Source organism: Blennius ocellaris (genome assembly GCF_963422515.1).
Source record: "Blennius ocellaris genome assembly, chromosome: 8".
Lineage (NCBI taxonomy): Eukaryota > Metazoa > Chordata > Actinopteri > Blenniiformes > Blenniidae > Blennius > Blennius ocellaris.
In genome coordinates, this window is record NC_137657.1 from 19,571,833 (window position 1) to 19,598,139 (window position 26,307).

General features: G+C 41.0%; 1 protein-coding gene across 3 annotated transcripts in view; it reads left to right on the forward strand.

The window, feature by feature from the left end:
* The first annotated feature begins 1,816 nt into the window (after positions 1–1,816).
* trak1a (trafficking protein, kinesin binding 1a) overlaps positions 1,817–26,307 on the forward strand; it is a 33,191-nt gene continuing 8,700 nt past the window's right edge. For 2 of the 3 annotated variants that reach the window (XM_080501619.1, XM_080501621.1), the window contains exons 1-13: positions 6,362–6,472; positions 10,451–10,645; positions 21,047–21,123; positions 22,131–22,247; positions 22,345–22,445; positions 22,692–22,800; positions 23,188–23,266; positions 23,424–23,554; positions 23,644–23,718; positions 23,903–24,040; positions 24,171–24,247; positions 24,370–24,609; positions 25,058–25,377. In XM_080501619.1, the coding sequence (XP_080357745.1) occupies positions 6,469–6,472; positions 10,451–10,645; positions 21,047–21,123; positions 22,131–22,247; positions 22,345–22,445; positions 22,692–22,800; positions 23,188–23,266; positions 23,424–23,554; positions 23,644–23,718; positions 23,903–24,040; positions 24,171–24,247; positions 24,370–24,609; positions 25,058–25,377 (1,663 nt within the window). In that variant the 5' untranslated portion in view covers positions 6,362–6,468. Of the gene's footprint in view, positions 2,030–6,361; positions 6,473–10,450; positions 10,646–21,046; positions 21,124–22,130; positions 22,248–22,344; positions 22,446–22,691; positions 22,801–23,187; positions 23,267–23,423; positions 23,555–23,643; positions 23,719–23,902; positions 24,041–24,170; positions 24,248–24,369; positions 24,610–25,057; positions 25,378–26,307 lie in introns of those variants that run through there. The other variant, XM_080501620.1, reaches the window with a different exon arrangement.

The following is a 26,307-nucleotide window of genomic DNA, read 5'->3' on the forward strand; positions in this document are numbered from 1 at the left end:
CAAATGGTTTTTGATTTGTCTATCTATTTCTCATGATACTGCCACTACAGTTTAGATTCCAGGGATGTCTGTTATCCATCAATCATATTTACTGTTTCTTCTAACTTAGAGGTACTGGAGCCAATCTGGGATCATCAATTAACCTCACATGGATGTTGTGGTACTATTAGAATTAACCTGTAAACCTCTGGAGAACCCCCACCCACGTACAGGAAGAAGACGTAAACACAGATAAGCCCTCAGGCCCAAACTCAAAGTAAGGATTTTCGTACTGCGAGACATGAGCACCTACAAATTATATCAGCTCTTTTTCTTTCTCAGTCAGCGCGCAAAGTTCCTCCTTCTGGTACCCACTTGAATTATTTTTAATGCTAAAAACATTAAAAATAATCTGGCATATGTTTTACAGTGACTGTATGTTTTGCTGTCATTGGCAACGGTGTTTGGGAATCCGGGTGACCGTTGCTCCTTCATAATGGAAACTCTATGACCTAAATTCAGCTTCCCACATTGCTCCATGGGATCTGACTGGATATGTCTAAGATGAGTGCTGTGTGGAAAAAGATGGTGAGACATAAAAGAATAGGTGCGGGTAGATGTTGGACAGTGAAGTTTAGACAATGTGGACAGACAACATAATATGTGGGGAAGCAAAACCACGGCTGAGGTTTTTAATGGTAATAGAGTTGAATTTGAGGTGCACATATCAAGGAGTTTGTCTTGAGGCTTGTCCTTGTGCTTTGGAGGGTTGTACACAAACAGCAACATAGCCAGGTCCTCTATGACGTTGGGTGCGTCCTGTTGAGAGATACACTTGTGCTTAGCTTTTGCCCTCCTTCCTTCTTTTCACTATAGCCGGGTTTCCTTTTATTGTTAATGCTGTAGCTATTGACTTCACATATTATTTCTTTACCTAAACCAACCACTCCCTTCATTTGTAATCACTAATTAAACAATGCTTTCCTGATACATGGGCTAAATACAGAGTGTATTGGTGATAGTATCAAATAAGGCATTTAATGAGGTGGCAGTGGCCTAGTTGGATGAGCCGGTCATCAGAAATAGATGGTAAGATCTCTTCTCTGCCAGTCCAGGCTGCAAGCTTCCTGAAGAACGATGATGAAGGGGAACTTGCTCCTTGTATGGCAGCCATCATCATTAGTATGTGGGTGTATGAGTGAATGTGACTGCTGGAGATTTTGAAAATGTGCTATATTAGCAATTTATTTACCATTTAACAACCATTATTTTCTCTAAATGATTCTTGTAGAATGTGAAAAAAAATCTTCTTTTTTTAATAAAGATTCACGCCCACTCAAACACAATGCGGCTCAGATAGATTAATTTAGATTGTAGGTGTTATATGGATGGATCATTAATAACCATGTAAACTGAGGTCACGCCTAAAATGATCTTCTCTTCTGTGTTTATGCTGTTCATGAGCACACGAGTGTGACACCATGCCTATAAATACAACCACTTGGCCGAGTGAGAAAATGTCTGAAAGAATCTTGTTTACTAACTTGGATACGCGTCGAGATGCATAGAGTAAGAAGCTGGATAAACTAATAGAAGATGTTTGTTGTTGTTTTTTTCATTATTACTCAATGTATATATTTACCGTCTTGCTGCCATTCTCTTTCTCTTTCAGGCATACAAGGAATAATCTTGTTCAGCCAAGTGAGAGGTTCAAGCCTTCCTCCATCACCTGATCATTTTTGTCCTCCGAAGCACAAACATGGCTGCTGACTCCCTGAACCTTGTTGTTAGTAGATCTGAGTTCTGTCCATGGCTGGTCCTGGTTTAAATCGGTAACCTCTCAGCGCCAAGCTGGACCCGAGGACTCAGACTCCCGACACCTGTTCCTGCTCCTCCGTCCCGTCCCCCCGTCCTCAACACACACAGCCGCACTACCCAGGGCTCCGATCGGCCTGCAAGGAGGAGGAAGAGGAGTATGTCAGTGAGGCGAGTCTGCCTCCTGCTCCTCAGACGTTCAGAGCCGCCTGCAGAGATGCCGAGACCATCACTGGTAATGTTGCATACAAGTTGTGAATTACCAATTTTCTATAGTAACAGGCAGTAGTTAGTAATAGTTACTCAAAGTTTAAGATATTTTCTATTAGTTGTTGCCGAGAGCCTTATAGCTCCAAAAATATCTTGTTCTAACTATTGTCAGGCTGTGAAAGTGAGTGTTTACATTCAGTCCCCATTTATCTGTAATGATATTAAGAAATAGGTGACAGCAGCACTGCTGGCTGAGAGAAGTTGTTGATTGTGAGAGTGAAGTCCATGGAGCTGTGAGAAACTGTCCCTGTTTGTGACCCTTCTCCAATGTCACTTCCTGTCCATAATACAGCTCCAGGGGACCTCGGCTCTGTGTATCAGCCAGCATGTGAGAAAGAGAGGTGCTCTCACTGGACTCCCAGTCAGTGCTCTCACTCATCTCCCTTGCCTTACGTTCTCACCTACACTCTTTCCTTCCATAGAACAGAGGGATTCCAATGTCTTGTCTTCAGTGATCTGAAATCAGCTTTACAGTGCAGAGCCACCCTGTGTGGAACCACACAAACCCACCAGACACCTAATTAAACTGATATTACATTAAAGCTGAATAAATGTTGAACTTCTCAAATAGCACTTATGCTTATAGCCCATCTTATTAACAGTTTGAAAATGACTGAATGTAACCGGGACAAAACAGGTTTTTACCAAGGAGTGTTCAGAGTGTAAGCTACAATCTACAGGAAAAGCCCCTCCCGAGGACACTCCCACGCACACTGCGGACAGAAAGTTCCCGTTATTGTCTACATACACAAAGAAGCAAAAGCTACACTTCTCCTAGTTTCTGAAATTGGGCGCTCACACTGAGCTCCACTTTATATCAGCTACTTTATTTAGTTTGGACACCTGCCGCTCTGTTACTACAGGGTCTTGTAGGATTTCACTTCACCAAAGGATAGAATTATTAAGAAACTAGTCAGAATGTTCAAATGCCATTGGTCTTTCATCCAATGAACACGCTCGCCTGGACCACCAGTATCAATTAGTAATGGACTTGTCCGGTCTGTTTGTTCATCAGTGTTAAAGGTGTCTGATGGTACAGCATGCCTTCAGAAAGATTTTAAAATATAGTCATTTTCCAGGGATGGTATCCATCTTCCACCACATTTGTGGGTTACAGCACCCATCATAGTCATCCCTCTGCTGAGATAATGTAAATTTTTCTATATGTTAAATCATTTCATTGATGGAAAGACTCCTACACTGCGAAGATATTGTATGTTGCACACAGTACTGGTTTTGGAGAAGACAACCAACACCTGGAAAGGTGTCGTGGGGCCGCTTTCTTTGTTTGCAATTATGTTTTTTCCTTCTAAAAAATAATTCTTATAAGCTCAAACATAGCAACATTATTGGGTTGTTATTGTCACCGTTTTTCTTTGCTTTTTTCCAGTGTGATGCATTTGTGTTACAAGCATATCTTGTTATACGTGACCATTTCAGTGTGTGTATTCACTCGGTGTGTATTATAGGACAGTGCTGGCAAACTTTCAATGAAAGCAAAAAAATCCAAAACATGAATAGGACAACTTCATTTTAGGCCAATAAACTGTTTCTGTCCCTCGATAAAACCATGACATGGTGGTGACAACATTGTATCTTCTGTCTTCTGTGAAATCAAAGGTTGTGATAATATTTATTGTGTCTTTAACACACAAGCCATTCAAGGGCCGTGCATTTGAATGGATTTGGTCAGTACTGCCACCTGCTGGTATAAAGTGGTTATTATTGTAAATAAAAATTTCTATTCAAAGTTCAACGTACAGACAGTGAAGATTTTGTTAATTTCCTTCTGTGTCTTCCTCTCTGCCCAACTCTCTTTGGAAACTCACTCCAAGTGTATGTGTGTGCGTGCGTGCGTGCGTGCGTGCGTGTGTGTGTGTGTGTGTGTGTGTGTGAAATTTCACTAAGTCTAGAGGATGAATGAGCACAATGAGCTGAATGGGGCAGTTCATTTCCATGGGCCGGTTCCTGGGTGTGAGGTTAATTCTCCGTGGTTACCAGCCAGCAGTGATGTAAACAGTTGAGTAACAGTGAAATTATGGGATGCCTGGTGAGGACGAAGTTTGGAGCGAGGGAGGCAAACAGGAGAACAGAGTGCTTGAGTGAGAGACAGATGAAGTTGCATAAGTGGACAAACGTGCTGAGTATGCTCTCCCCCTCTGATCCACTCACAGCCTGCAATTGTATCTATTGTGCTGTAATGTTTGGGGAAGCTTTTGGTTGTGGTTTGTTGTTTGCATCATCACACACGAGGCAGAAATGAGGCGAAGTAACAGGGGATTGATAACGCAATGACCCCTGCTCCGGCACCATGATAAAGTACTCTCAGCTATTTTCTGTATGTTTACAGCTTGAGATATTGCAGCTGGTCTGGCAGCATATTTAACTTCCTTGTAGGGAATATAGACAAACCTCAGAATGAAGTGGGAGTCTGCACACATGGCCTTTGTTACTTTGGATGCACTGTTTTTGTGTGTGAAAAGTCTGGGTCATCCAAAGTAAAGAGCAAGAGCCCGGGTTGGTAGCACACTTTGCCAAAAATACAAATTTAACTGCACTGGTTTGGTTATCGGAAAGCGACTCTATGCTAATCACAACAAACAGTCCTGTCTTACTTAGAATGGTCTATTGCTATATTAATGTAATGTCATTCCCAAACTGAGTGAACAATACAGTGCTTGTGCTCTCTTTTTGAAAGTCTGGCTGATGTTTCATGTTGATGAAATCGGTGTAGTTGGAATGTGATGATGTGTGTTTGCTGTCCCTGATAAGGACACATGTCCTGTCAAGTCTGTGCCTCTTGTATTTCTCCAGTGGTTTCCGTTTCATAGGTCGTTGTATTTCACATAACAAGAGCTGTAAAACACAGAAAGTTGTGGGGAAATGATTTTATGCTGCTTAGGGTAGTGCCATGTTTTATTACAGTCAAACATTTTACACCTTGTTTTGAAATTTGAAATTCGATGGCTGCTTTTACTATTTTGGCAAGTAAGATATAGATTCACTTTAGAAAGGTCTCTAAAGCCTTTTCAAACAAAAGTCCAGTTTATGTTGGTGAAGTTGGATGGTCAGACTGTCAAAAAAAAAAAAAAACTACAACAACATCTCTTTTGTCACATTGTAGGTATATTAAATACCTCTTTGGGACAAAAGCACCTGGAAATCCATGTACAATCACCTTTAGCTCTGCCTGGAGTTCAGTCAGATGTGGGATGTTATTATTGTATTTTAAAAAATGAGTCAGAGTCCAGTACATTTTAGGACAATGAGTCAGTTTAGCATAGTGCCAGTTTTGTAATGTTTAACAGTGAAACAGAAAAATGTCCAGACAAGTGATGAAATAACACATTGTTCTCTTTAGAAACTTCTTATATACCTGCAGTTAATTTGACATTGTTAATTTTTTGTTGTTGTTGATTGTCTTTAATAAAAGATATGCGCTCACAGGTCAGACTTTTCAAACAGATCTGCTTCGCTGATTGCTGCTTGAAACTTGAAACTTTTATAATATAAAGAGGCACTTGATTGTGAGACAACAAGACTCAAATAAAAAAAAAAAAATAGCGATTTCTAACTCTTGTAAACCAAATGTCTAAGTCTGGGATCTGTGGGATTACATGACAAACACACCAGTCTATGCTTGCAGTTTAACAGGCTATGATTACAGCTGTAACAAAGAGAAATATTTTCCACTGACCTGTTGCTATGGAAGGCAAACATTCGCTTTGTAATGTAACCCTAACAAAGTCTCCTGACCTCAGGATTAAAGTGCCGATTTTCACGTTTTTAATGATTCTGTCTTCTGCATTTGAATCCGCTGATATTCCATTCAGAGGTTTTATTAGGATTTGGAACAAACGGAAAGGTCAAAGCGGTGAAGCAGTTTCAGGCCTGCAGCTCCCCACAGTGTTTATACACCATCTATAGGATGAGGGCAGAAACGGTTTGTAAGAGGGAGTCCAGCTGGGCGGGTTGGCTGTTAGAGCAGGGGAGCGAGAGGGGCTCAGAGAGAGCAAGTGTGGGCCGGGTTATGTGGCGTTCGTCACTGGCATGTCAGGCATGACGGACCAGTTTGGCTCGGGTCTCCTCTCCTCCTCCCTCCCTGCTCCCGCCTCTCTCTCTTCCTGTCTTTCTCTCGTTGTGTCGTCCACCCAGTGGCGTCCTCTAAACCTTGTAGCTCTCTCTCTCTCTCTCTCTCTCTCTCTCTCTCTCTCTCTCTCTCGCTCTCTCTCTCTCTCTCTCTCTCTCTCTCTCTCTCTCGTTCTTCCTGTTTCTCACCCTCCCAACAGTCTTTTCACGCCCTCTCTCCTCTCTGTGTTGTTTCTTCGACCTTGCCTTCTCCCGGACCACTGGAAAATGTGATAGGAGGGCAAAAGAGTTGGTGGTTGTCGGGCTTCAGGCACCATGAGTGAGTACACTGTGCACAGAATGACTTTCTGGCAGTTTCTGCTGGTCTCTGATCAGGTTTATGAGCAATCTGGATAACATGTGTATAGAGTTTAACTCACTGTCTTCAGTTTGTTTTCTTTCATCCTGTTTTGTTCTGTAGTTGCTGCCTTGTCTTTTTTGACGTGAACATTTGAAGGAGCTTTGGAGGATTACCTACACAAGTGAACACAGCCCGAAGCTTACACCGCTTTAATGTTAAAGATGTTAAAGTTCTTACTGCTTATTGAGTTAATGATGATCTATTTTTAGGTTCGAAGTTTGCAAGGAATAGAATGGTTCATATGGGTTGTAGTGGGCTAAAGTGTCATTATTGCACAGCATTAGTTAATGGAGGGTAACCATGTTGGACTCAAGCAGTGTGTCTCTTCGTCCTTCCCTCAGGCCATGTTTTAAAAGCCCTGTCCAGGTGATTAAACAGTCTGACACTGATACCATGTGTGGCTGACTGGAGTCCAGCTCACATGCTTGCGTACCTTCTCTCTTCACTGACCTAATTTAGGGTCTCTCTGTAGTGACACTACACTTTAGTTGCTCACTACTGTCTGAGCAGTATTGGGGCTCGTGTTTTTCAAGCCGTGAGAAGTGTACTGAGAGTTGTCTGTGTCGCCATTCATTGTTATCACTTTGATTTTTTTTTTTAAACGGTGTAGGTCTATGCTCTGGTAGCTACTAGCTACAACAGCCGGTGTTCTTTCTGCTTCCACTCCAGTTTTAAATCCATCCCAGCTGATCCAAACAATTGAGGACTGAGGTTGCTGTCATCAGATGCCCCTCAGTCTGATTTGTTATACTTGTGTTCCCTGTTGGAGGAAGCACAAATCACATACTGTCACTTGTCATAGACCATCTGGTTACTTTGAACGATCTGTAAGCTGGTTGTGAACAATCTTCAACTCCCAAATGCTAATGCAAAGACCTGGTCATGTTTGAACCGTACAACAGGCACACAACGCTTCCCCTGTCTCTCCACTGACCTTTTGTCAGCACGTGGCACAGAAAGGTTTTGTGCTATTATTACACCCAAACATGTCCTCTTCGTACTGACGTGCAGCTGTATTGTAACTGAGAAATATTGTGAAAGTGAATTGGCATGTGGTCAGGTGAGGCTGTGCTGCCGATTACATGCAGGAAACTGATCAAACATAAATGGAGCTGTGGGTCTGCAGCATTACAGTTTTTGGATTTGAACTATTGGTATTCAAACCAAGTCGTCAACTGGAACAACAACTCGACAACAAATGGGCTTTTTCTGCGAATCCTTGCACTATTCTCATGTGACTCACAGCTGCTAAATCAAATTAGTGGTAAAATATGTGTCATAGGAAGTTTTACTTACTTCTATGGTAAAGCTCCACTGGCTGTGTTTGCCGAGCGAATCTCCAGCTGCTGCATATGTGTGCTTCCCCTTTTTCCAGCACAGCCAGTCATTCAGTCTGGATTAGCAAACTGTAAGAGACAGCTTTGTTAGGGAGAGACACAGACATACAGGCCGTGGAGCGACAGAGCAGAGGAACAAAGGACATTATTTTTACACTGGTAATTCTTGTCCAATGTCAATGCTAATTCTGTCTGTCCAACAGCTTCTCTGTTCCAAATCCCAGAAGAAAAAGTGCCTAAAACATGCAAACACAGTGCACAGTTTAATAGAGCCCAAAATGGATGAAACTTTTAATAGCACAGGAAACTGGTGTGTGGACAAAGAAGCACATAGCTGAAAGCTTAGGTAAGGTTATGGAGTTTTCCACAACCGCATGCAGATGTAAAATGTTCCTGTGTTTAAATGAGCACTGAGCTGGGGATTTCTGTTGTTGACTTTGTTGGAAAAAATAAAGTGAGCTTGTTTGGCTGTTATATGTACGATATGCTCTGTAGATTATTAGGCTTTTGTTTTGTTTTTTTTATTGTTTAAAAAAAAGTCTTAAACTTATTTAAAGTTTCATTTAAAGAAAAAAAAATGGTACTAATTAAATATGATTAAATGCATTCAAATACACTTATCTGGTATTATGTGGTACTATACTAAAGGTTATTCTTCTATTAGACTTCATCCCACAAGAATTCTCTGCCACATTATTCTTTGCTTTGTTACTTTTGACCTTTTGGCCTCTTTTGTTGACACTTTGCCTGCCATCATCTGGTACTGAAAGCACATTACAATCACCCATCATACAATTTCATCCAACATGGGACCTCATGAAGTCAAAGTAAACTGACCATATGTGACTGCAAATTGGACAGGTCACCAGTGCATCTCAGGGAGGAAGTCTCTCTCTCACACACTCACATTTCACACTTGGAGCCAATTCACAGTCGCAAAATTGCAATTGTTTTGGACTGGTGGAGGAAATTGGAGCACCTGAAGAAAAGTCATGGACAGGGAGAACTTGCAAACTGCACAGGAAAGGTCATGGAATGCTGTGTGGCAAGAGTGCTAACCACTTCTCCATCGTTCATATCACACAAATTATTGTTATTAATTTAAATACATTGAATACAGTAGTATGGCATTGGAAAAAGACTTTGTTGTGCTTTAGTTTGCCTGATTTTATTAATGCCAAATTAATTATATAAATTATATATGAAGACCAAATATAAGCTCACATCTTATTTAGCCAGGATGAGCAACAAAGATTGTCTTGCATTTGTAGTGTTTTTTGTATGTTTTGATTGTGTGTATTCAGTTGGGTTAATAAATATGTTTGTAACTGGCAACACAAATAATAATTCATGTGTTTTGCGATGGATTTATGAAATGATCAAAAAAAAAACACCAACAGCACCAAGTTTCTCTAACTTGGGCACAATGGATAAGGTTGTCTTTGAAAAGGATTTAATTCACATGACACTACTCAGTCACAGCACATTGGATTTTATTTATGTTGAAACAACTGCACTCAGTTAAATTTAACCTTCAGACGGTCACTTCTGAGGTTGCTAATCGGTCAGTACCAAAGTAGACCAGCAGAGTGCGACATAGACCTTTAGGTCCAGGAGAGTGCACGAGCGTCATGCTGAGATACTTCTTTCAAGAGACATGTTGTGTTTTTGTTTTGTTTAATTGATCAAATAACACAAAATCCAATAATGTGACATATGACTCTCACAATGTAGAAATAATCCATAATGGAGGTCGGTCAGAAGGCGACATGTTGGTGTTCTTTGATGTACTGGATACATTTTCGGTGAGGTTATGGTAGTCTAGACCCGGCACCACCATAATTGAAAATAGATACAACCTAAGATACACTTTTTGCACATGTTTCAAAACTACTGTATATATGAAACCTTAGAAGCCGTGTTACCCTCATTATGAAGGTTCAACATGTTTTTTGGCTCCAAGTAAACTTGTTTTGGTGGAAAGTCACAAAAATGATTATTTTGGTCACAAAGGCTGTAAACCCCTCATCTAGTGTGTAAATATAAGTGTCATCTGTTGAAATGAATAATAACAACACCACTGTGATCGGAACTATCAACCACAACATTGAAATCCCAGCTGATCTGAGTGATGACCTTTTCATTCAACATTGCTACACTGGTTTCTGTTGACATTGCATTATCTTCATCCTGTCGTTTTCTTGTTTCCAATACTTTGAGCAAGCAGGAATTCTCTATCTTATGGAATTTTAATAAGAATCATTGCATCCCTGTGTGCAATGTCAAAAAGATCACTGAAGCCGGAGTTGAAATTTGACCCAAAATCTGCTGTTTAGAATGTAATTTATCACCACAAATGTCATCTTGGGTTTACAGCAAAATCTCTATGAGTCTGGCGATGTGCAATCACAGATGCAGTCATATACACTTTGCATACCAGTACCTACATATTCCTAATTGTATATACAGTGTATTCTCGCACAGGTATTGCATCAACATAAGTTATGACTGTAATGGTCAGAGCATTTATTGAACTCTGTCTCTTTCTGTCCTTAAACAGATGTGTGTAACAGTACTGATTTGCCAGAGCTTGAGATCATCAGCCTTTTGGAGGAACAACTGCCCGTCTACAAGCTGAGGGCCGACACCATCTTCGGCTATGACCAAGATGACTGGCTGCACACACCCCTCGTGGCACCCGACTCCGCCCTTGACCTGACCACTGAGCAGATAGAGGAGACGCTCAAGTACTTCTGTAAGTGGATCACGCATTGTTTTTAAAAGCCATCAACAGATTTACTCAGATGACTCTCAACATCAAACTTGAGTTCAAGGCTCTGTGTTTTTAGTTCTAACTTTGAGGTAAATCGGTCAGTACAAAGTGACAATAAAATATTTAAGATTTATCCTGACCTTGATAGAGAAGAAATCAGAGAGAGAGAATTGCAGAGACTTGGCCATCTGTCCACCACAGTGTGGGTGCGGCAGCTGGATATGGTTGCCAAAACAAACACACCTGATGGCTTCCTCGCTCTGACTAATGCTCGCTTTTCTCTTTCAGTCAGCTTAGACTCTAGGATTTATGCACATACATGCCATTGTCTTATCAATCTGAGAGTTGTATTGTGGTTGACGTCTCCACCAGCTGTAAAACACACATGCGCATGCCCTCTTGCACACAACCCATATCAAATAAGCTTTACACAAGCTCACACAAACACGTGCAAACACCGCACACAGCAAACCGAGGGAGCCTAATGTGGGTGTTTTTCACCCCCTGAATCAATTATTTAGTCGTAATTCATGTCTACTTGAGTAGTGACTCAGGGTAAAAACATGCGTCTAAAAATAGATGAGACGTCTTATAAATAGAATTAACTTCAACCCTGCTGTGTTGACATGGTCCCTGTGGCCTTGATGTTCATGACAAACAGCCTGCATGAGAGCAAGGTCGGGTTACATGAGAAACATTAGATAGTCTGCGAGGACATACTGCACGGGACACCAGTGTATTCATGCATCTTAATTACTCTCTGTCGATTTCTTTTTCTGCTGTTCTCAGCCCTTGCTGGAGGCATGTTGCTCCGTATTATTGCCTGAAACAGATTGCTGGCGCTCGGCTTATAAGCAGATTGTTCTCACTGGTTTCATCCCGGTCATTAACCTGGGCTTGTCTCACTATTGCTTCTGTTTGATCATTCTGAGCGTCTTAAAGTTTTATACAAGCAATTCAATTTAGTCAGCAATAAGATGTTAGATGTCCTGTCAGATTTAATATTCTGCTACAAATGGACAGATTATGAAACTGTTGCATCACCCTGGTGGTCAGTGCTTGACCTGCTGCTTAAGGACAACATGTCTGAGATAATGACATGGAGGCAGCTGGCCAATCGGGACCAACTCCATGTTGTGATGACATCACAAGCACATGTATCAATGAGCAAAGGAGATTGGTTGATTGGTAGATTGCTTCCTAATGCATTCTAATGGGGCTGGTGTTAAGTATAGTGTAGCTTTATATCTAGTCCAAAATGTGAAAAAAGAGAAAAAAAAAATATTTGTGTAATGTCTGGTTAATACACTGATGTGATCATTACTATTTCATAACAATGGGTTGTATAGGCATACGGCATTCGTCTTTTCTTCACATAACTCAATGATTAACTCAAAACTGAAGAGAAATGTATTTTTAGATTCTATGTAATTGTCACAACTGTCACAAGTGTGAGCTGAATCTGTAATGGCAATGATGCAATTCTAATGACCTTTGCCTCTACAACATAAAAATAGTGTGCAAATCAGCAGTATGAGCTTTTTCTTTTTGCAAGCTAATTATTTTACACAAGGTTTTGTTTTTCTGCAGTACAGCTTCTTTTCTTCCCACTTTTGATACTCTGATTATAGGTATTTGTCATTTACAGTATCCCTGAGCAGCTTTGTGTCTCTCATGTTATGCGTAATCTTAGCCTGCATGATGCAACCAATCCTTGAATGCCCCCACTGTGTTCATTCATTTTTGGGCTGGCCACGTCACCCCTGCCAACGCTACACTGCTGCCTCTCCATGCTGCTCAGCCTTGGAGTCTGAGCCTGTTACTATAGCAACCACATCGAAGGACAAAGTAGAGGAGAGAGGAGGCGGGGTGGGGGGGGGTGCTCACATGGATATGGTAGGCGGGATCGTGTTGGTGATAACTCTCCATCCCATTGGCTGTTCACCCGCTCCGAGCCCACCCACCCCTCCATGTCATCATTATCATCATCTCTGCTGCAAAACCCGTGACTGCTGCTGCCTGCTCCCTCACTCTCCCTGCCTCTGTGTGTATTGAGTCATTGTGAGGGATGCGGAGGTCCATGTGTTGAGCTGGTGCTGTCAGCGATCAAGAAAATCTCCAGCAGGGAAAAAAAAAAGGGTTATAATGTGCCTTAGTGAAGACAATACTGGCCAGAAGACGTGCTTACAGGATACAGGAAGAGAGGATTAACTGACGTGAAGCCATAAATGGATGCGAGCACAAGACGATAGACTCTGCTACATTTGCTGGATCTGTGACTGATGAAACCTAAAGATAGAAAACACATCAACCGAAGATGGAATATTTCCTGAAATGTGAAAGATGACATGGCAGATAAAGATGCCAGACTACAATCTTTTCTCCTGCTGACAACTGATGACGCAAGTTACGCTTTTGTGGGATGACATGCAGAAGTGGTACCAGCAAGGCAACAAACGGAGCGTATTATGCTGTCAGGCTTCCTCTAATTGGAACATAAAGGACATGTGCTGCGAAAACGGCAGCTTTTACCAACAATGACCGTGTGTCCACTGGGAGCCGCTGAGCATGCTGGGTAGAGCCAGAGTTTTGAGCAACTGACCGATGAACACGATCAGCGACTGATTGGATCCCAGTGACAGCTGCTCGCCTTTGCCCATGCTGGGACATCTGGCTTGTCGGGGGTGCTGCAGCTGAGCATGCTGGGACATTTGAAACATTACAGCTGTGTGTCAAAGCAGTGAGAATGAAGAGACGAGGCCAGGCCAGAGGCCAGAGGTTTGTTAAGGCGGACTACTATGAACTGGACTGGTACTATGAAGAGTGTACTGATGGTAAGAGTATACAGTTTGTAAATGCCTGCAACTGTCAAGAGGGTCAAACTACTTGCTGGAGATTGTGCTAAAGGTAGCAGGATGATTGAATAAGAAATAGATATGTATGGATAGGATTACTGTAAGTACATTGGCACAACAAGAAAGGCGTTACATCAATAGTGCATAGACGCAGAGCTCAACTTATGTGTAATGTAACGAAAAGCGATTTAATGTGGACTTGACCAAAAGTGTGTGTTTTGAGATTGAAGTCTACCGACTATGTGAACCCTTGTGAAGAAAGTGTGGCGAATCAGCTTGAATGTTGTTCTGCTGCTTGTTTTATTACAAACAACACCGATGTGGTTGTGACCTTCTGGCTCAGTTTTCCCAAAACAAATCAAGGTAAATGTCAGATAAAGGATGTTGGCAGCATCAGTGAAGCCACAGACGGACCCTGCTGGACACGGTGGGTGTTGAAACAGAGACTCAGAGACTGTGTGGCAGCTGAGTCAGCATGGCTGCTAAAATAGAGCCAAGGAGGAGTAGTGGGTGTGAAGTGTAGGATGTGGGTTTTTTTTTGTTGTTGTTGTTAGATGAGGGCCAGTGGGATGCGTGTGATAACACCAGTTCACTGGCTATCACAGCTACATACCACATGAATAACAGTTCACTAGGATGAGAAACCTCCTGGAAATACTTGTTTTAGTGATGCTGTAAATTCACTTTACAGCATCACTAAGGCTGGAAATTCAAACTAAAAAAGTATAAATGATAAATGGCTACGAAGCAGTGAAATGACATTTTACTGTAGATTTGGTGCAATGTATTTATGTAACACTCCCAAGTTTGTTGCAAAAGCTTGTTGTATTGTCTTGCGGCAGCATCTGTTTATAACCCGCCAGGGTTAATGATTCGACTGATTTCAATTGATGATGAAGACGTGTACCACCGATGGGTCAGTGGTCCTTGGTCATGTGACAAGTTGATTAGCAACATGTTCAGGTAGTGGCCTTTTCATTACCATTTGGTACTGGTGTCCTCTCTTCTCTTTAGCCGTGTCGCCGTCTCATGTCCTGCTCACCTGATATGCTCTGTGACTGATTCAACACGAGACTGCTTTTATCGGAATAATTCACTCCGTTTGGCTGAGCTCAGGTACAGATTGAAATTATATATTTGTTGTTGTTTTTTTAATGTCTTATGCAGGTCTGCTGGATGAGCAAACTGAGGTGTATTGAAGAGGCTCATTATATAATATGAGTGAGTTATGTATGTGTCAGGGATGCTCGGAAGAAAATGTTACATAACATTTTGAGACAGCTCAGCACCTCCTCACTGTGAGCTGCTGCAGTGATACTCAGCTGTTGCAGCTGGCTCTCATTTGAAAGGACTTTTGTGATTTAACATTGTTTTGTTTGGGGGTTGTTGTTTTGGGTTTTTTTTTTTTTTTTTTTTACAAATGGTGTCTTGGTGGTGCTGAAATAAGGAACCATGGTTCCTTTGATCAATCCTCTCCTGAAGTGTAGAAGCAGAAATAGAAAGCAGCAGATTTTATTCTGAGATGTGGAAGGGAGGGATGAGGAAGTAGGTTGGCTTATATTTAGCCTGATAATTTGCATGCTGCTCCCAGCCATTCTTGTTGATAACAGCCTGCCAAATAATCTTTGGCACTTTCAGAAACCTTGGAAACAAATAGCTGAACAGGGACATACTGGAAAGGGGGCCGAGGCCAAGAGACCCCTGCAAGCCATTGTGTTTGTGCTGGAATGTGGGGGATGGTTGTAGAAAATGCATTCAGAGACGAAACATGCAGACGAAACTTTATAGGGCAGTCGCATTAATGTGCATACATTAAACATGTTAACCCTGATGTGCTGTGGAAGGATAGTTTTTATGATTAATAACTGGTAGCTACATAAATGTTTTTGCCTCTTTTATCAGCTCAGTGAGTTTCTTCAAACAATCCTATGTTGAGAAAAGCTTAAGACATGTGTGATGAAAAAGTGGCATGAAAGTGAAAATGGAGACGGTTATTAGTTGAGTAAAGAGTGAACATGACCAGAAAAGCAATGAGGGAGGGAAAATACAGCTCTGAAACACTGAGAGGTGTTTGTCCAGTGCTCCTTTGTTGCCTGCAGCTTTGCATCCATAGGAGCATTGAGGGGAGTTACTCAAGCATGCGGGACGGTTTGGCGCAGGCATCAAGTTTTCAATGCCAATTACAGTGATTAAAACACTTTGGTGGTGACTAATGAACAGGAAATGTGGCTTTTTTGTAATTGCAGTTCATGGGGGTTCATGATGAAACTGGGACCGTGGGATACTCGTATGGCATAAATACATAATACAGAGTTACTTTTATTTGGGGATATATAATTCTAGCTGAGTAAATGTTTAACTATATCGATGTGCTTTTTAACAGGACTTTATTTGCAAATAAAAGCTGAATCATGCTGGTTTTTATTTGCTCTTGGATGACGTTCCAGGTGAGTTGATAGCGGCTTTGTCTGGCTGAAGAAGAGTAAAGCCTCTGTTCAAGCTTAACGACCGAGCCTCAAATTAACGATTTCAATTGAGTGATAAATGATGATAAACAAGCCTTGACCTCAACTGGCATGGAAGACGTTCAAATGAAGCGGTTAACTTTTACAATGGTATAAAATATAGTGCCCTGATAGGCATACATTTTTATAGAACACTTCAAAATATGAAGTCTCTATACGTTGATATTCACCGGTGGGATGACATATTTTACAGGAAAGATTAGCTTTTTTATCAAAAGATTCATCGCTTCTCTCTGGTTAACTCTGTTTTGAATTATTATGCTTCTGGAACACCTGCTTTTGAAATTAAAACTGTTTTCCTCAGTTTTTAAAACAATGGAAGTGTTAACCTAAAGTTGCACATACACATTAAAGTAAGTATTGCAGTAAGGTTTTCCTGGTTATATTTTAGTTTTTGTACCTTTTAAACATACAAGTTAACACATTGAGACACAAGTTTTCATTCTGAAGAGAACGCTTACATGACTTGCAAAACATTTATGTTTAGAATTAAAATAAATGTTTTTGTCATTGTTTATATCAAACAGAGCCATTTATTTTTTTGTTTTATTCTTTATCATTTTAGCCTAAAAGTCATGAAAAGATATTTAAAAGTTGTAAAGTTTTTTCTATCTTTATGTGTTTACCTCATGAATAATTATCACAATTAAAAATGTGTCCAGAAAAAAAAACCTAACAAAATAACAAACTTTTAAATTAAGTTATAATTTGAAATGCAGACTGGGAAGCAGTAGTGGAAAATGTTTTACTGTCACTGTCCAGCTTGGTTATCCTGTCGATCTACCCTGATAATACAGTCTGGAGGTAAAATACGTATTAAACCATCCACCTGTGAAGGTTGCTTGTGTGTCTTGCCCCACCCCAGAGACAGGTGATTATCTGTTATTCTTTTTTTGTCCTATTGTCACCATAGTGGCTCAGCAGGACTGTACCAAGTGACTGTCTCTGGAGGGGGAGATGTTGCAATTGAACTTGTTTTTATTACATTAGAGACCCACACATGTAACAAGTATGTCACTTAACTTCCCCCTCTGGTTGAAAACATGTTAAATATGCTTGACAGTTGAGGATTAAAGGGATAAAAATACAGATTTCACATGAGCTCATCTAAAAATATCACAACTTACAGGACTTCATAAAAACCTGCTGCAGAAATCTGTGGTGAAGTAGAGTCGTCCATAAACCAGCCAGTCACAAAGCAGTCAAGGAGGAGTCACACTATCAGGCAGTGTTGCTTGGCTGTCCCAGGGGACAAATGATACACACACCTCTGGAAAAAACAATCACACAGTTGATCCTGCATGGTACTTGACAGGTGAAGAGAGAGAGAGACTTCACCGTTCATCTACAATGGAATAAATGGCGAGACATAAACCTTCACACATGAACTCTCGCTGGCTCCTCTCTGTGACGCACACAGTGTTGTTACGCACTCTGACAGGCGGGATGGTGCTGTACCTGTTGGGCTGCTTTACCGGTTAGGTGTGGTGTTGGGAGTCCAGCAATGGCTGTGTTTGTGTCCGGCACTGAGGACGAGCTGGAATTCACCAACCAGCCAGATGAGGACAAGGAATATGTTTGCTTGTGGGATGATGACAGCGCAGAGCAGCAGGGAGAAGAAGAGGATGAAGAGGAGGAGGAGGATAATGACGAAGAACAAGAAGAATATGTCTGTGTTCCCACACTGGAGATATCCAGAGAGGACGATGAAGAGCAACAAGTTCTGATTGAAGGTAGCTGTGGTCATGTTTTTAATCGGGGGCTGCCTCACTACCTCACCTCTTCAGTCTGCTTCCGTGTTCCTCAGTGGTCGCTAATTAAATAATGGATGTCTGTGTCACCCTTTCAGAGAGGTATCATGGCTGTGGCTTCATGCTGCAGGTGCAGTCTGTGATAGTGATTTGTTTTGTGTATTCAGTCCTCACCTGCCTGCCAGGCTCACATGTTTGAATAAGCGATTGGCTCCTTACCCAAGCTTTGTGTAATCGTTCATTCATTGTGTTTTCAATGCCTGAACACTACTTTCTCAATTAGTTTTAGATAAATTGCAGATAGCTCCTTTTTCCTTCTTATTTAAGTGGCAGATAAATAATAAAATAGATGAAAGTTGATAATGATAAAAGTAGTTAAGAAATAGTCTTCTTTGTGTTTATATTGTATCTCGGACTGTGCAGGTTTGATCTTTCTACGGCAAGATTCTTTTTTATTTATTTAGCATGACCATAATCCAATAAAGAAATGTTATACACACTGGCACGGCATCAAACAGGTCCACACAGGCTATGTTTGGGGTAGTGATGGTAATAACAGAGTCCTTTCTTGTGTTGGTGGGAGACAGACACCAACAATGAAAATGATTGGGCAGTTTGTGAGCTCAACTCGCCCCCTTGCTGCATACCACACTGACAGAAACCAGGATCAGAACTGTCTTAGTGCCTTGAAACTGAGAATAATCTACAGAAAGGTAGATAAAGGTATTGTTGATTACCTATACTTCAGTTTTTATACTCTCCTGGGACCCAGCCTGTTGACTTGTGTCCTACATAGTAAATGTGTCGTCCACAACCATCTTACTTTACTCCTGTAAGATCTTCTGCTTATTACTGTTTTATTTTAAAGAAACATCCTTGAATGTCCACTAATGCAAGAATGTCTGATTCCAAATAAGAATAAAATCAGCCCAAAATTTCAAAAACCCATTTTCTTTAGACCTCGGGAGGCTGTACAAAGAGCATGTATGCGTCTTAACATTACAGCCATTGTTATCCAGCCGGTGAATGTCCTTCTTGCCCTCCTCTTTGTCGTTCTTCTGCCATGGAGTGGAGTAGAGGGGGAGAGAGTGAGGGGTGTCTGTCTCAAGTTACCAAGAAAACAACCTGATCAAGTTCCAGTATTCACCTTCATCTCCTTTTACATAATCCAGGCAACTTGTAGTTTCTTCTGGGTGTTGTCCCCTTCAGTACCTCTCCGTCTTTTCACTTTATATACAGCTTCATCCATTTCATCCAGAGACACACACTCATACCTATGGCAGGTTCAGGGTCACTAATTGGCCCCAAACCCCAATCAAAATGAATTTTACAAATATTTGTATGTTTTTCTTGCACTAACACAATTTGTATTTGTTTTAATCTTTGTTTGATTAGAGTGGATTGTTAGACTGAAAATAAAGCGGCATTTCTGCCGATAGACATCACAAAGTATTGCATAAACACAAACTGCACCCTCTCCTGTCATGTGCACAATCTCAAAACATCACATAGCAGATGTGTTACAGTTTTTTGTGCATGTGTTCATGCAGGCTTCCTCGTGATCTATACTGTTTGTTTCCACAACAACGGTCTGTGCTTTACCAGGTCACTCAGGAGAAAAGACTGTGTTGTCACACACTTATAAGACAGACATTTATATCAAGACATTTGAAGGAAATGGGGAATAATGTCATCAAAATATAATGATCAGATCAGAGGGTTTTCTTAACTTTTCAATCGGAAACACAGATTTTCTCATTTAAAATATTGAGAGTATTGTAAAAAATAACTGACAAAACAATGGCCTTATTAATGATATAGAATGTTAAGATGCAGCTGTATATGAGGCTGTTCTTGTTGGCAGCAGTGAGCCTGTGCAGCCAAACAGAGACGTTGACTGTAAACTCTCTAGTTGTAATTGTAATGATTATTAAGAAGCCTCTCTGAATCCATTCAATGCAATGCTTATGCAGGGAGAGGAAAGCCTATCTAAAAATGAATGAATGAATGATGATGATGATGAGAAATATCTTTAGCCAACACATACCTGGCTGAGGCGTCTATCGGCACACGCAGGCTAATCTGGAGTCTGTAGTCTATGGCAATATGAAAACATGTAGTTTGCATGGCAGGCTCTCTTTTGCATCCTGTGAGTCCTCAGAGTTTGCACTGTCTGTATGTTTAGGGCATTTTAGCATAAATAACTTGTATGTGTTCTGATTCTGTAAAATCACATGTGGATTGATCATTTCATGCCTTTTAATTCATGTGCGTTCATTAAAACCAGAGCAGGACAGGAGCAAATTCATAACACATCAGCAGAGCTGGGGTGCGGCCCGCCACTTTGACCCTACTTTGTATTTATTGACTCTTTTTTTCCAAGGAACTGGGCTGTGCAGGCGTCAGTATTATAGGTGTGAATGAGTTTCTGGGTGTGTGCACTTCTTAGAAAGATATTGCCAATAATGAACTTAGTACAGGAGGGTGGAGAGAAAAGGTAATAAATATGTGAAATCAAATACTTGTTTATTATACAATTCATTTTGGTCAGATTAGTGCAACATCAACAGTATTGAGGGTAATCATGGAAAACAATCTTTTCTTACATTCAATGCAACCGGTCTGTACATTTCAGCTCAGCCAACTTCACTCCTCCCTGGACAGTTACTGCACAATATCAAAGTTTATACTCTGCACAAACAACCGACACTCTGTCAGTGTTGTTCAAATGTCACAACAGTATAAGATGATATGAGTGTAATATAAGTGACTGAATAAGGTATTGTAAGTCAATAAAAAAGCAATGATAAAAACACGAAGTGGGTCAGTTGTTATCTAAATAGAATAAAGACTCAAGCATAGTCCAATGACATCCTTGTCAGGTTGATTGAGTCTAAATTGCCAAAAGGTGGGAATCTTTCCCTCTGTGTTCCCTCTGTGATGTAGCATGTTGTATATCCTACCTGTCATCCACTCAGCTGAGAGGGGCTGCACCTCCACAACACCCTGACTTAGAATATACGCAACTTTATAGTTTTAACCAAATAAAATGAAGAACCAGGCAGGTGACTACATACATTTTACTACATTTTTTACTACAAACTACATCTCTTCTCTTTGATCTACTTCTGTTAAATGTATCTTATTTTAATGTACTCAAATAAACAAAGCAACTGCTTTTATAAAAGTCCTGCTATCTTCTTTTTTTTTAAAGCACTGACTCTTCATGTTTGTCTTTTCTTATGTCTGCAGTGTTGTGTGCTGATAGAGTGGGACAGATGACGAAGACCTACAGTGACATCGACGCTGTCACTCGACTGCTGGAAGAGGTAAAATCTTGATCCGGAGTGTAATAAATGAATGTCGAATAAACGCAATGACTGCACTGTGTTCGGACTGACCGTCTGACACTTTGGTCGATTCATTCTGTCATAGTTAAAACGCAGATTGTTTTATGGGGGGTTATAACATCTGCTTTCATGAAAACGTAATAAATTATATGATGCTCATATCCAAGTAACTCAAAGAATCAACTTCACAACAGCAGATCACTGATAAACACAGTGAGAGTTAAACGAGCCATGAAGCTCAAAAGATTATCTACACAGAGCATATAGAGGTGACATCATCAATGAATGACCTTCACTTCATCTGACTGGTGATGCACTATTTTCTAATTATACTTGTATGATTTAAATCAACTACCTCAAATTGTATGTTATAAACTGAACAGTTGGTTTGATTGTAATGTTGGCTTACGTGAGTTTTCCTTTAGTTTTCTTGTTGAATTATTGTTTGCATCTCCAAAACGTGTGCTATTAATGAGCAGTGATAGGTTTAAAGTTATATATTTGCTTTTCTTTTTAATATCCCACAACCTGGTAAAATGACTTTTGCGTTCATCTCGGACTTTCTGCACTAATTTTTTTTTTCATTTCTTTTCTTCTTGAATAATCTTTACTGATCATTGATTATTTATTGATTTATTGGTGTCTTCCTTTGATTTATTTATTTATTTTTATCTTCATTTGATTTGATTCATTTTTAACATGTTCGGTTGCTCTGCTGCATTTTCACATGCACCTTTCATACAGTTACTAATTTGCACAATGCCGTTTTGAAGGAAAAGCTCAATAACTTTAAAGCTCACCTCAGGTTTCTTTTTTCATTTTTGCAGAGAAATAGATTTACTTTGCTTCAATATGCCTGTGCTGGTGCACACATGATATTTGGGTGCATGATGTTGCACAATGATGGGACGCAAAGGCACTCTAAAGGTATCTGTTGTTGTCAAACCATTTCTGTTCATATACTAAACAGAAGTGTGTCTGTGCAGAAAGAGCGTGACTTGGAGTTAGCAGCTCGCATCGGGCAGTCGCTGCTGAAGAAAAACAAAGCTCTCAGCGAGAGGAATGAGCTACTGGAGGAGCAAGTGGAGCACATACGGGAGGAGGTAAAAGAAGTATTCAAAACCTCTTTTTCAATACCTTACAACTAACTACCAACTGAAACCTTCAGATTAACGTCATTTTTTTTCTCACCACATGTAGGTTTCTCAGCTGCGCCATGACCTGACCATGAAAGATGAGTTGTTACAGTTTTACACCAGCGCTGCAGAGGAAAGTGAGGGAGAGTCAACCACCTCCACACCGTAAGTCGCCTCTCCTTCATCTCTCATTGGAAGATTTGTCTCGTATAATCAAGCAGCAGAAATTATAACCAAATGCAAAACAGAACCACGTGATTAGAAATTCCACATAACAGAAGCTGATAATGAAATCTGCATTTTTTTATCGTCCTTCTCATAAGAATTCAATTAGTGGAAAAACTGCATTTTAATATATTATTTTATTGCTCTTACTAAGTCCGGCCCTCATGTGTGTGTATGTGTTTACAGTGTGCGTCCCAGTGAGCCGGCAGTGTCAACGCCGATATTTTTCCCTCTGGACTCCTTGCAGAAGAAACTCAAAGATCTCGAGGAAGAAAACAAATCATTGCGTTCAGAGGTATAATTCATCCATAAATCCATCACCTGTACTAACTTGGGCAAGTGAGACTTCTCTATTCACAATATGTTCTCGACTATTCCAATAGTTTAGTATATACAGATCCTACATGGAAAGACATATTACATGTATGAACATTGAAGAACCATAATATTTGGAAAAGAAAATATTGCTACCAAAATGCTACATGCTTAACTTTTCACTATATTTAAGCAGCTGCATACTATAGTGTTGCGTTGACAGAGTGACAGTACAGTAAGTGGCTCAAAGCAAAATGGACGATCATATGTTTAGTCATATGTTTTAAACATCGTCCCTTAACCTACAAACCATTTCTAACCTTTTTTCACAATCTTCAACAACCATGTCCAACTTATTTTCCTTCAGGCAAGTCATCTGGAGACGGAAACAATCTCCTATGAGGAGAAAGAGCAGCAACTTGTTAATGACTGTGTCAAAGAACTCCGTGAGTATTTGGTGTTCGGACTGTTATTCCAGGGATGTCCACTACTTTGATGCTGAATTCACACAAAGTGTCTAATAAAGTCGTCTGAATGACTGCAGTGTACAAAAAGCCGCTGTATAAATAATACTTTTTGCTGAATGCGGGTTCTCATTCCCAGGCAATGCCAACGTGCAGATCTCCTCTCTGGCAGAGGAGCTGGCCAGGAAGAGCGAGGACGCCTCCAGACAGCAGGAAGAGATCACACACCTCCTCTCTCAGATCGTCGACCTCCAGAAGAAGGCCAAGCTTGTACGAAACCACAGAAATCGTTTGTTAAATGCTGAATGTACACAGCACAGTTCTCACCGCCTGTCTGAATTTGTCCCTTGTTTTGACAGTATGCTGTGGAAAATGAGGAGCTGACTCAGCACTTGGGTGCAGCCAAAGATGCCCAGCGCCAGCTCACTGCTGAGGTAAGACAGTCCACAACCAGCTCACTGTGACCTCATGTACTCTGTGTAAAGATTATTCCCATCCACTGATAACGTTGGCACAGGAGACACCGCGGGATCAACTGTTTAATTTTATTCTTTAGTTTAAAGTATCACATTTGTTTAGTAGCTAAATAGAATTTTCTCTTCTTTTCTCCTTGTTCAGTTGCGGGAGTTGCAGGATAAATACGCAGAGTGTATGGAGATGCTTCATGAAGCTCAGGAGGAACTGAAGAACCTGAGAAATAAAACGTTCCCGCTCAACACAACGAGGCGTTTTCATTCCTTGGGTCTTTTCCCAATGGTAAGTCGAAGGCTGAGGTCCACCGCAGCCACTTAAATGAATTGAATTAAACAGTGTATGTTGTTACATTATGAGATTGTCCGTCAGTATTGGAGCATACAGAGATCCGTTTTAATGGTTTGTTTTCCAGGACTCTCTGGCTGCAGAAATAGAGGGCACCATGAGGAAGGAACTTCAGATGGATGATCCAGACGTAGAAGAACAGAGGTACATTCAATTCACCCAGCTTGAAAAGAAAACAAGTTGTTGATGATTTCTTCCAAGAACATGGTGCATATATATAGTCATTATTCTCATGTTCATGTGCTCATGTGCTCATGTTTCCCCAGACTTCATCCAAAGCGAGTGTTTCAGACAGTGAAAAACTTGAATCTGATGCGCCAGCAGCGTTCCTCCGCCGCTCCCTCCCCTCTCAACATCCCCGGCTCCAATCAGACCTCATGCTTCACCTCAGGGCGCTCCAGCAGGGTGGGCACCCCACGCTGCAACTCCATATATGGTAGCGAGACGGGAAGTGGAATATATCTAGACAACAGGACGAGCAGTCTTCTGGAGACTCCTGATGATGGGTACGGGCTTTTTTACCTCCCACAATACAGAACTTTATTATAATGATCTAATATTTAGTTTGGGCTGCATTGGTATCAGTGATGAGCCGACAGAGGCTCTTTTTATGTCAAAGAGAAAATTACACTCTTCCCTGGTTCCAGCTTCTGAAAGGAAATAATCTTTGCAGTCTTACATGGACTTTTTTTACATAATGGAAAAAATATGAATTTGGGGATTTTTCTTAAATTAGCAATGTTAATGTTTGCATCAGCGTATTACATCACACCCCTCTCACAGGAGGGAGGGGAACTGAGCCACTAATGGGAAATGTAATAAATGCAGACAGGTCACAGACTCTGGCCTGTTTCTGAATGGGCCTATTGGGTCAGTTTCAGTTTGGACAAGACAAGAGAGAGGACTGTATCACCACTAGAAAGTTTCAATTCAAAACCCCTCTTTACCTTCCAGGTCAGAAGACTCCAACAAGCGCCCGCCTGGTACCCCCGGGACCCCTGGCAGCAGGGACCTGGAGGCCGCCCTGCGGCGCCTGTCCCTGCGTCGTGATAACTACCTCTCAGAGAAGCGCTTCTTCGAGGAGGAGCGAGAAAGGAAGCTGGCTTACCTGGCTAAAGAAGAGGAGAAAAGTAGTGGGGAGAATAGTAGAGGCCCAGGAACCCCAACAGAGAGTTTGTTATCACTGTGCTCACATCCATCCATCTGGTCAGGATACTCGTTCACAGCGAGGTCCTACCTGCCGGAGAAGCTGCAGATTGTAAAGCCACTAGAAGGTGATTATATTTCTTCTCAGAGCCACAAAGGCACTAAATGTTCACATGAGGAAAAAGAGAATCGAAATCCCAACTTTCATACAGTTTTCCGCAATGAAAAGGACATTTTAAATAGAACCCAAAATCAAAACGAGAACCAGGAACATAATTCTAATTACAGTCCTTTAATTGTTTCTGAAAATGTCACCAACAATCAGAACCATGCACAAAGCCAGTATGTAATATTTCAAAACTATGATCAGTCTAAAGTCTTTCTGAGCTCATTGGCGGACCCCAGCAAGCTGCGGAGGAGCTCCAGTTTGTTGGAGTTGAGTCCAGTGTCAAGTACAGGCCCTCCTCTCAGAGCTCCTCTGGCTTTAGCCACAGGTCTGCTGGAGGTGTTGGAACAACAGGAAGGCAGTTTAAGTCTGCAGCATTCATTTTATTTCAGACACACTCAACCGCGTTGCTGGTTTGAAATCTAGAAACACACTTTGCGCTCTTTGCAGAACTTGTTCTGCTTTTAAACACATTATCTCTGTAAGTACTGTTCTCTGTTGTGAACAAATCACAGTTTGCCTTATAATTATCCATTTAATTCATTGTAAACACATTGCAACTTGTGAGCTGTGTTTGCAGTGAGTCAGTATGAGATGTTTTAAAAGACTATGTCTAATTATTTCAATAGAGAATCTTTATTTTCCTAAAAATGATTTGTTATTGAGTTGGAGGTGGAATGTTGATATGTTGTCATTGCTGTAGAAGTTGCTGAGAACTGTTCAAATACAAACTACTTTGCCAGACGCTCATCTATTTTTAAATAGACCACCGGTAGAGAAAAATGTTACTCCTCATGTCTTGTGTAGTGGCGCCACCTCGTGTTCGAGCTTAGTGACGTCGCCTGCTTTAATGGTGGGACTTGGAAACATGATAGTTTCACACCGTGCAGCT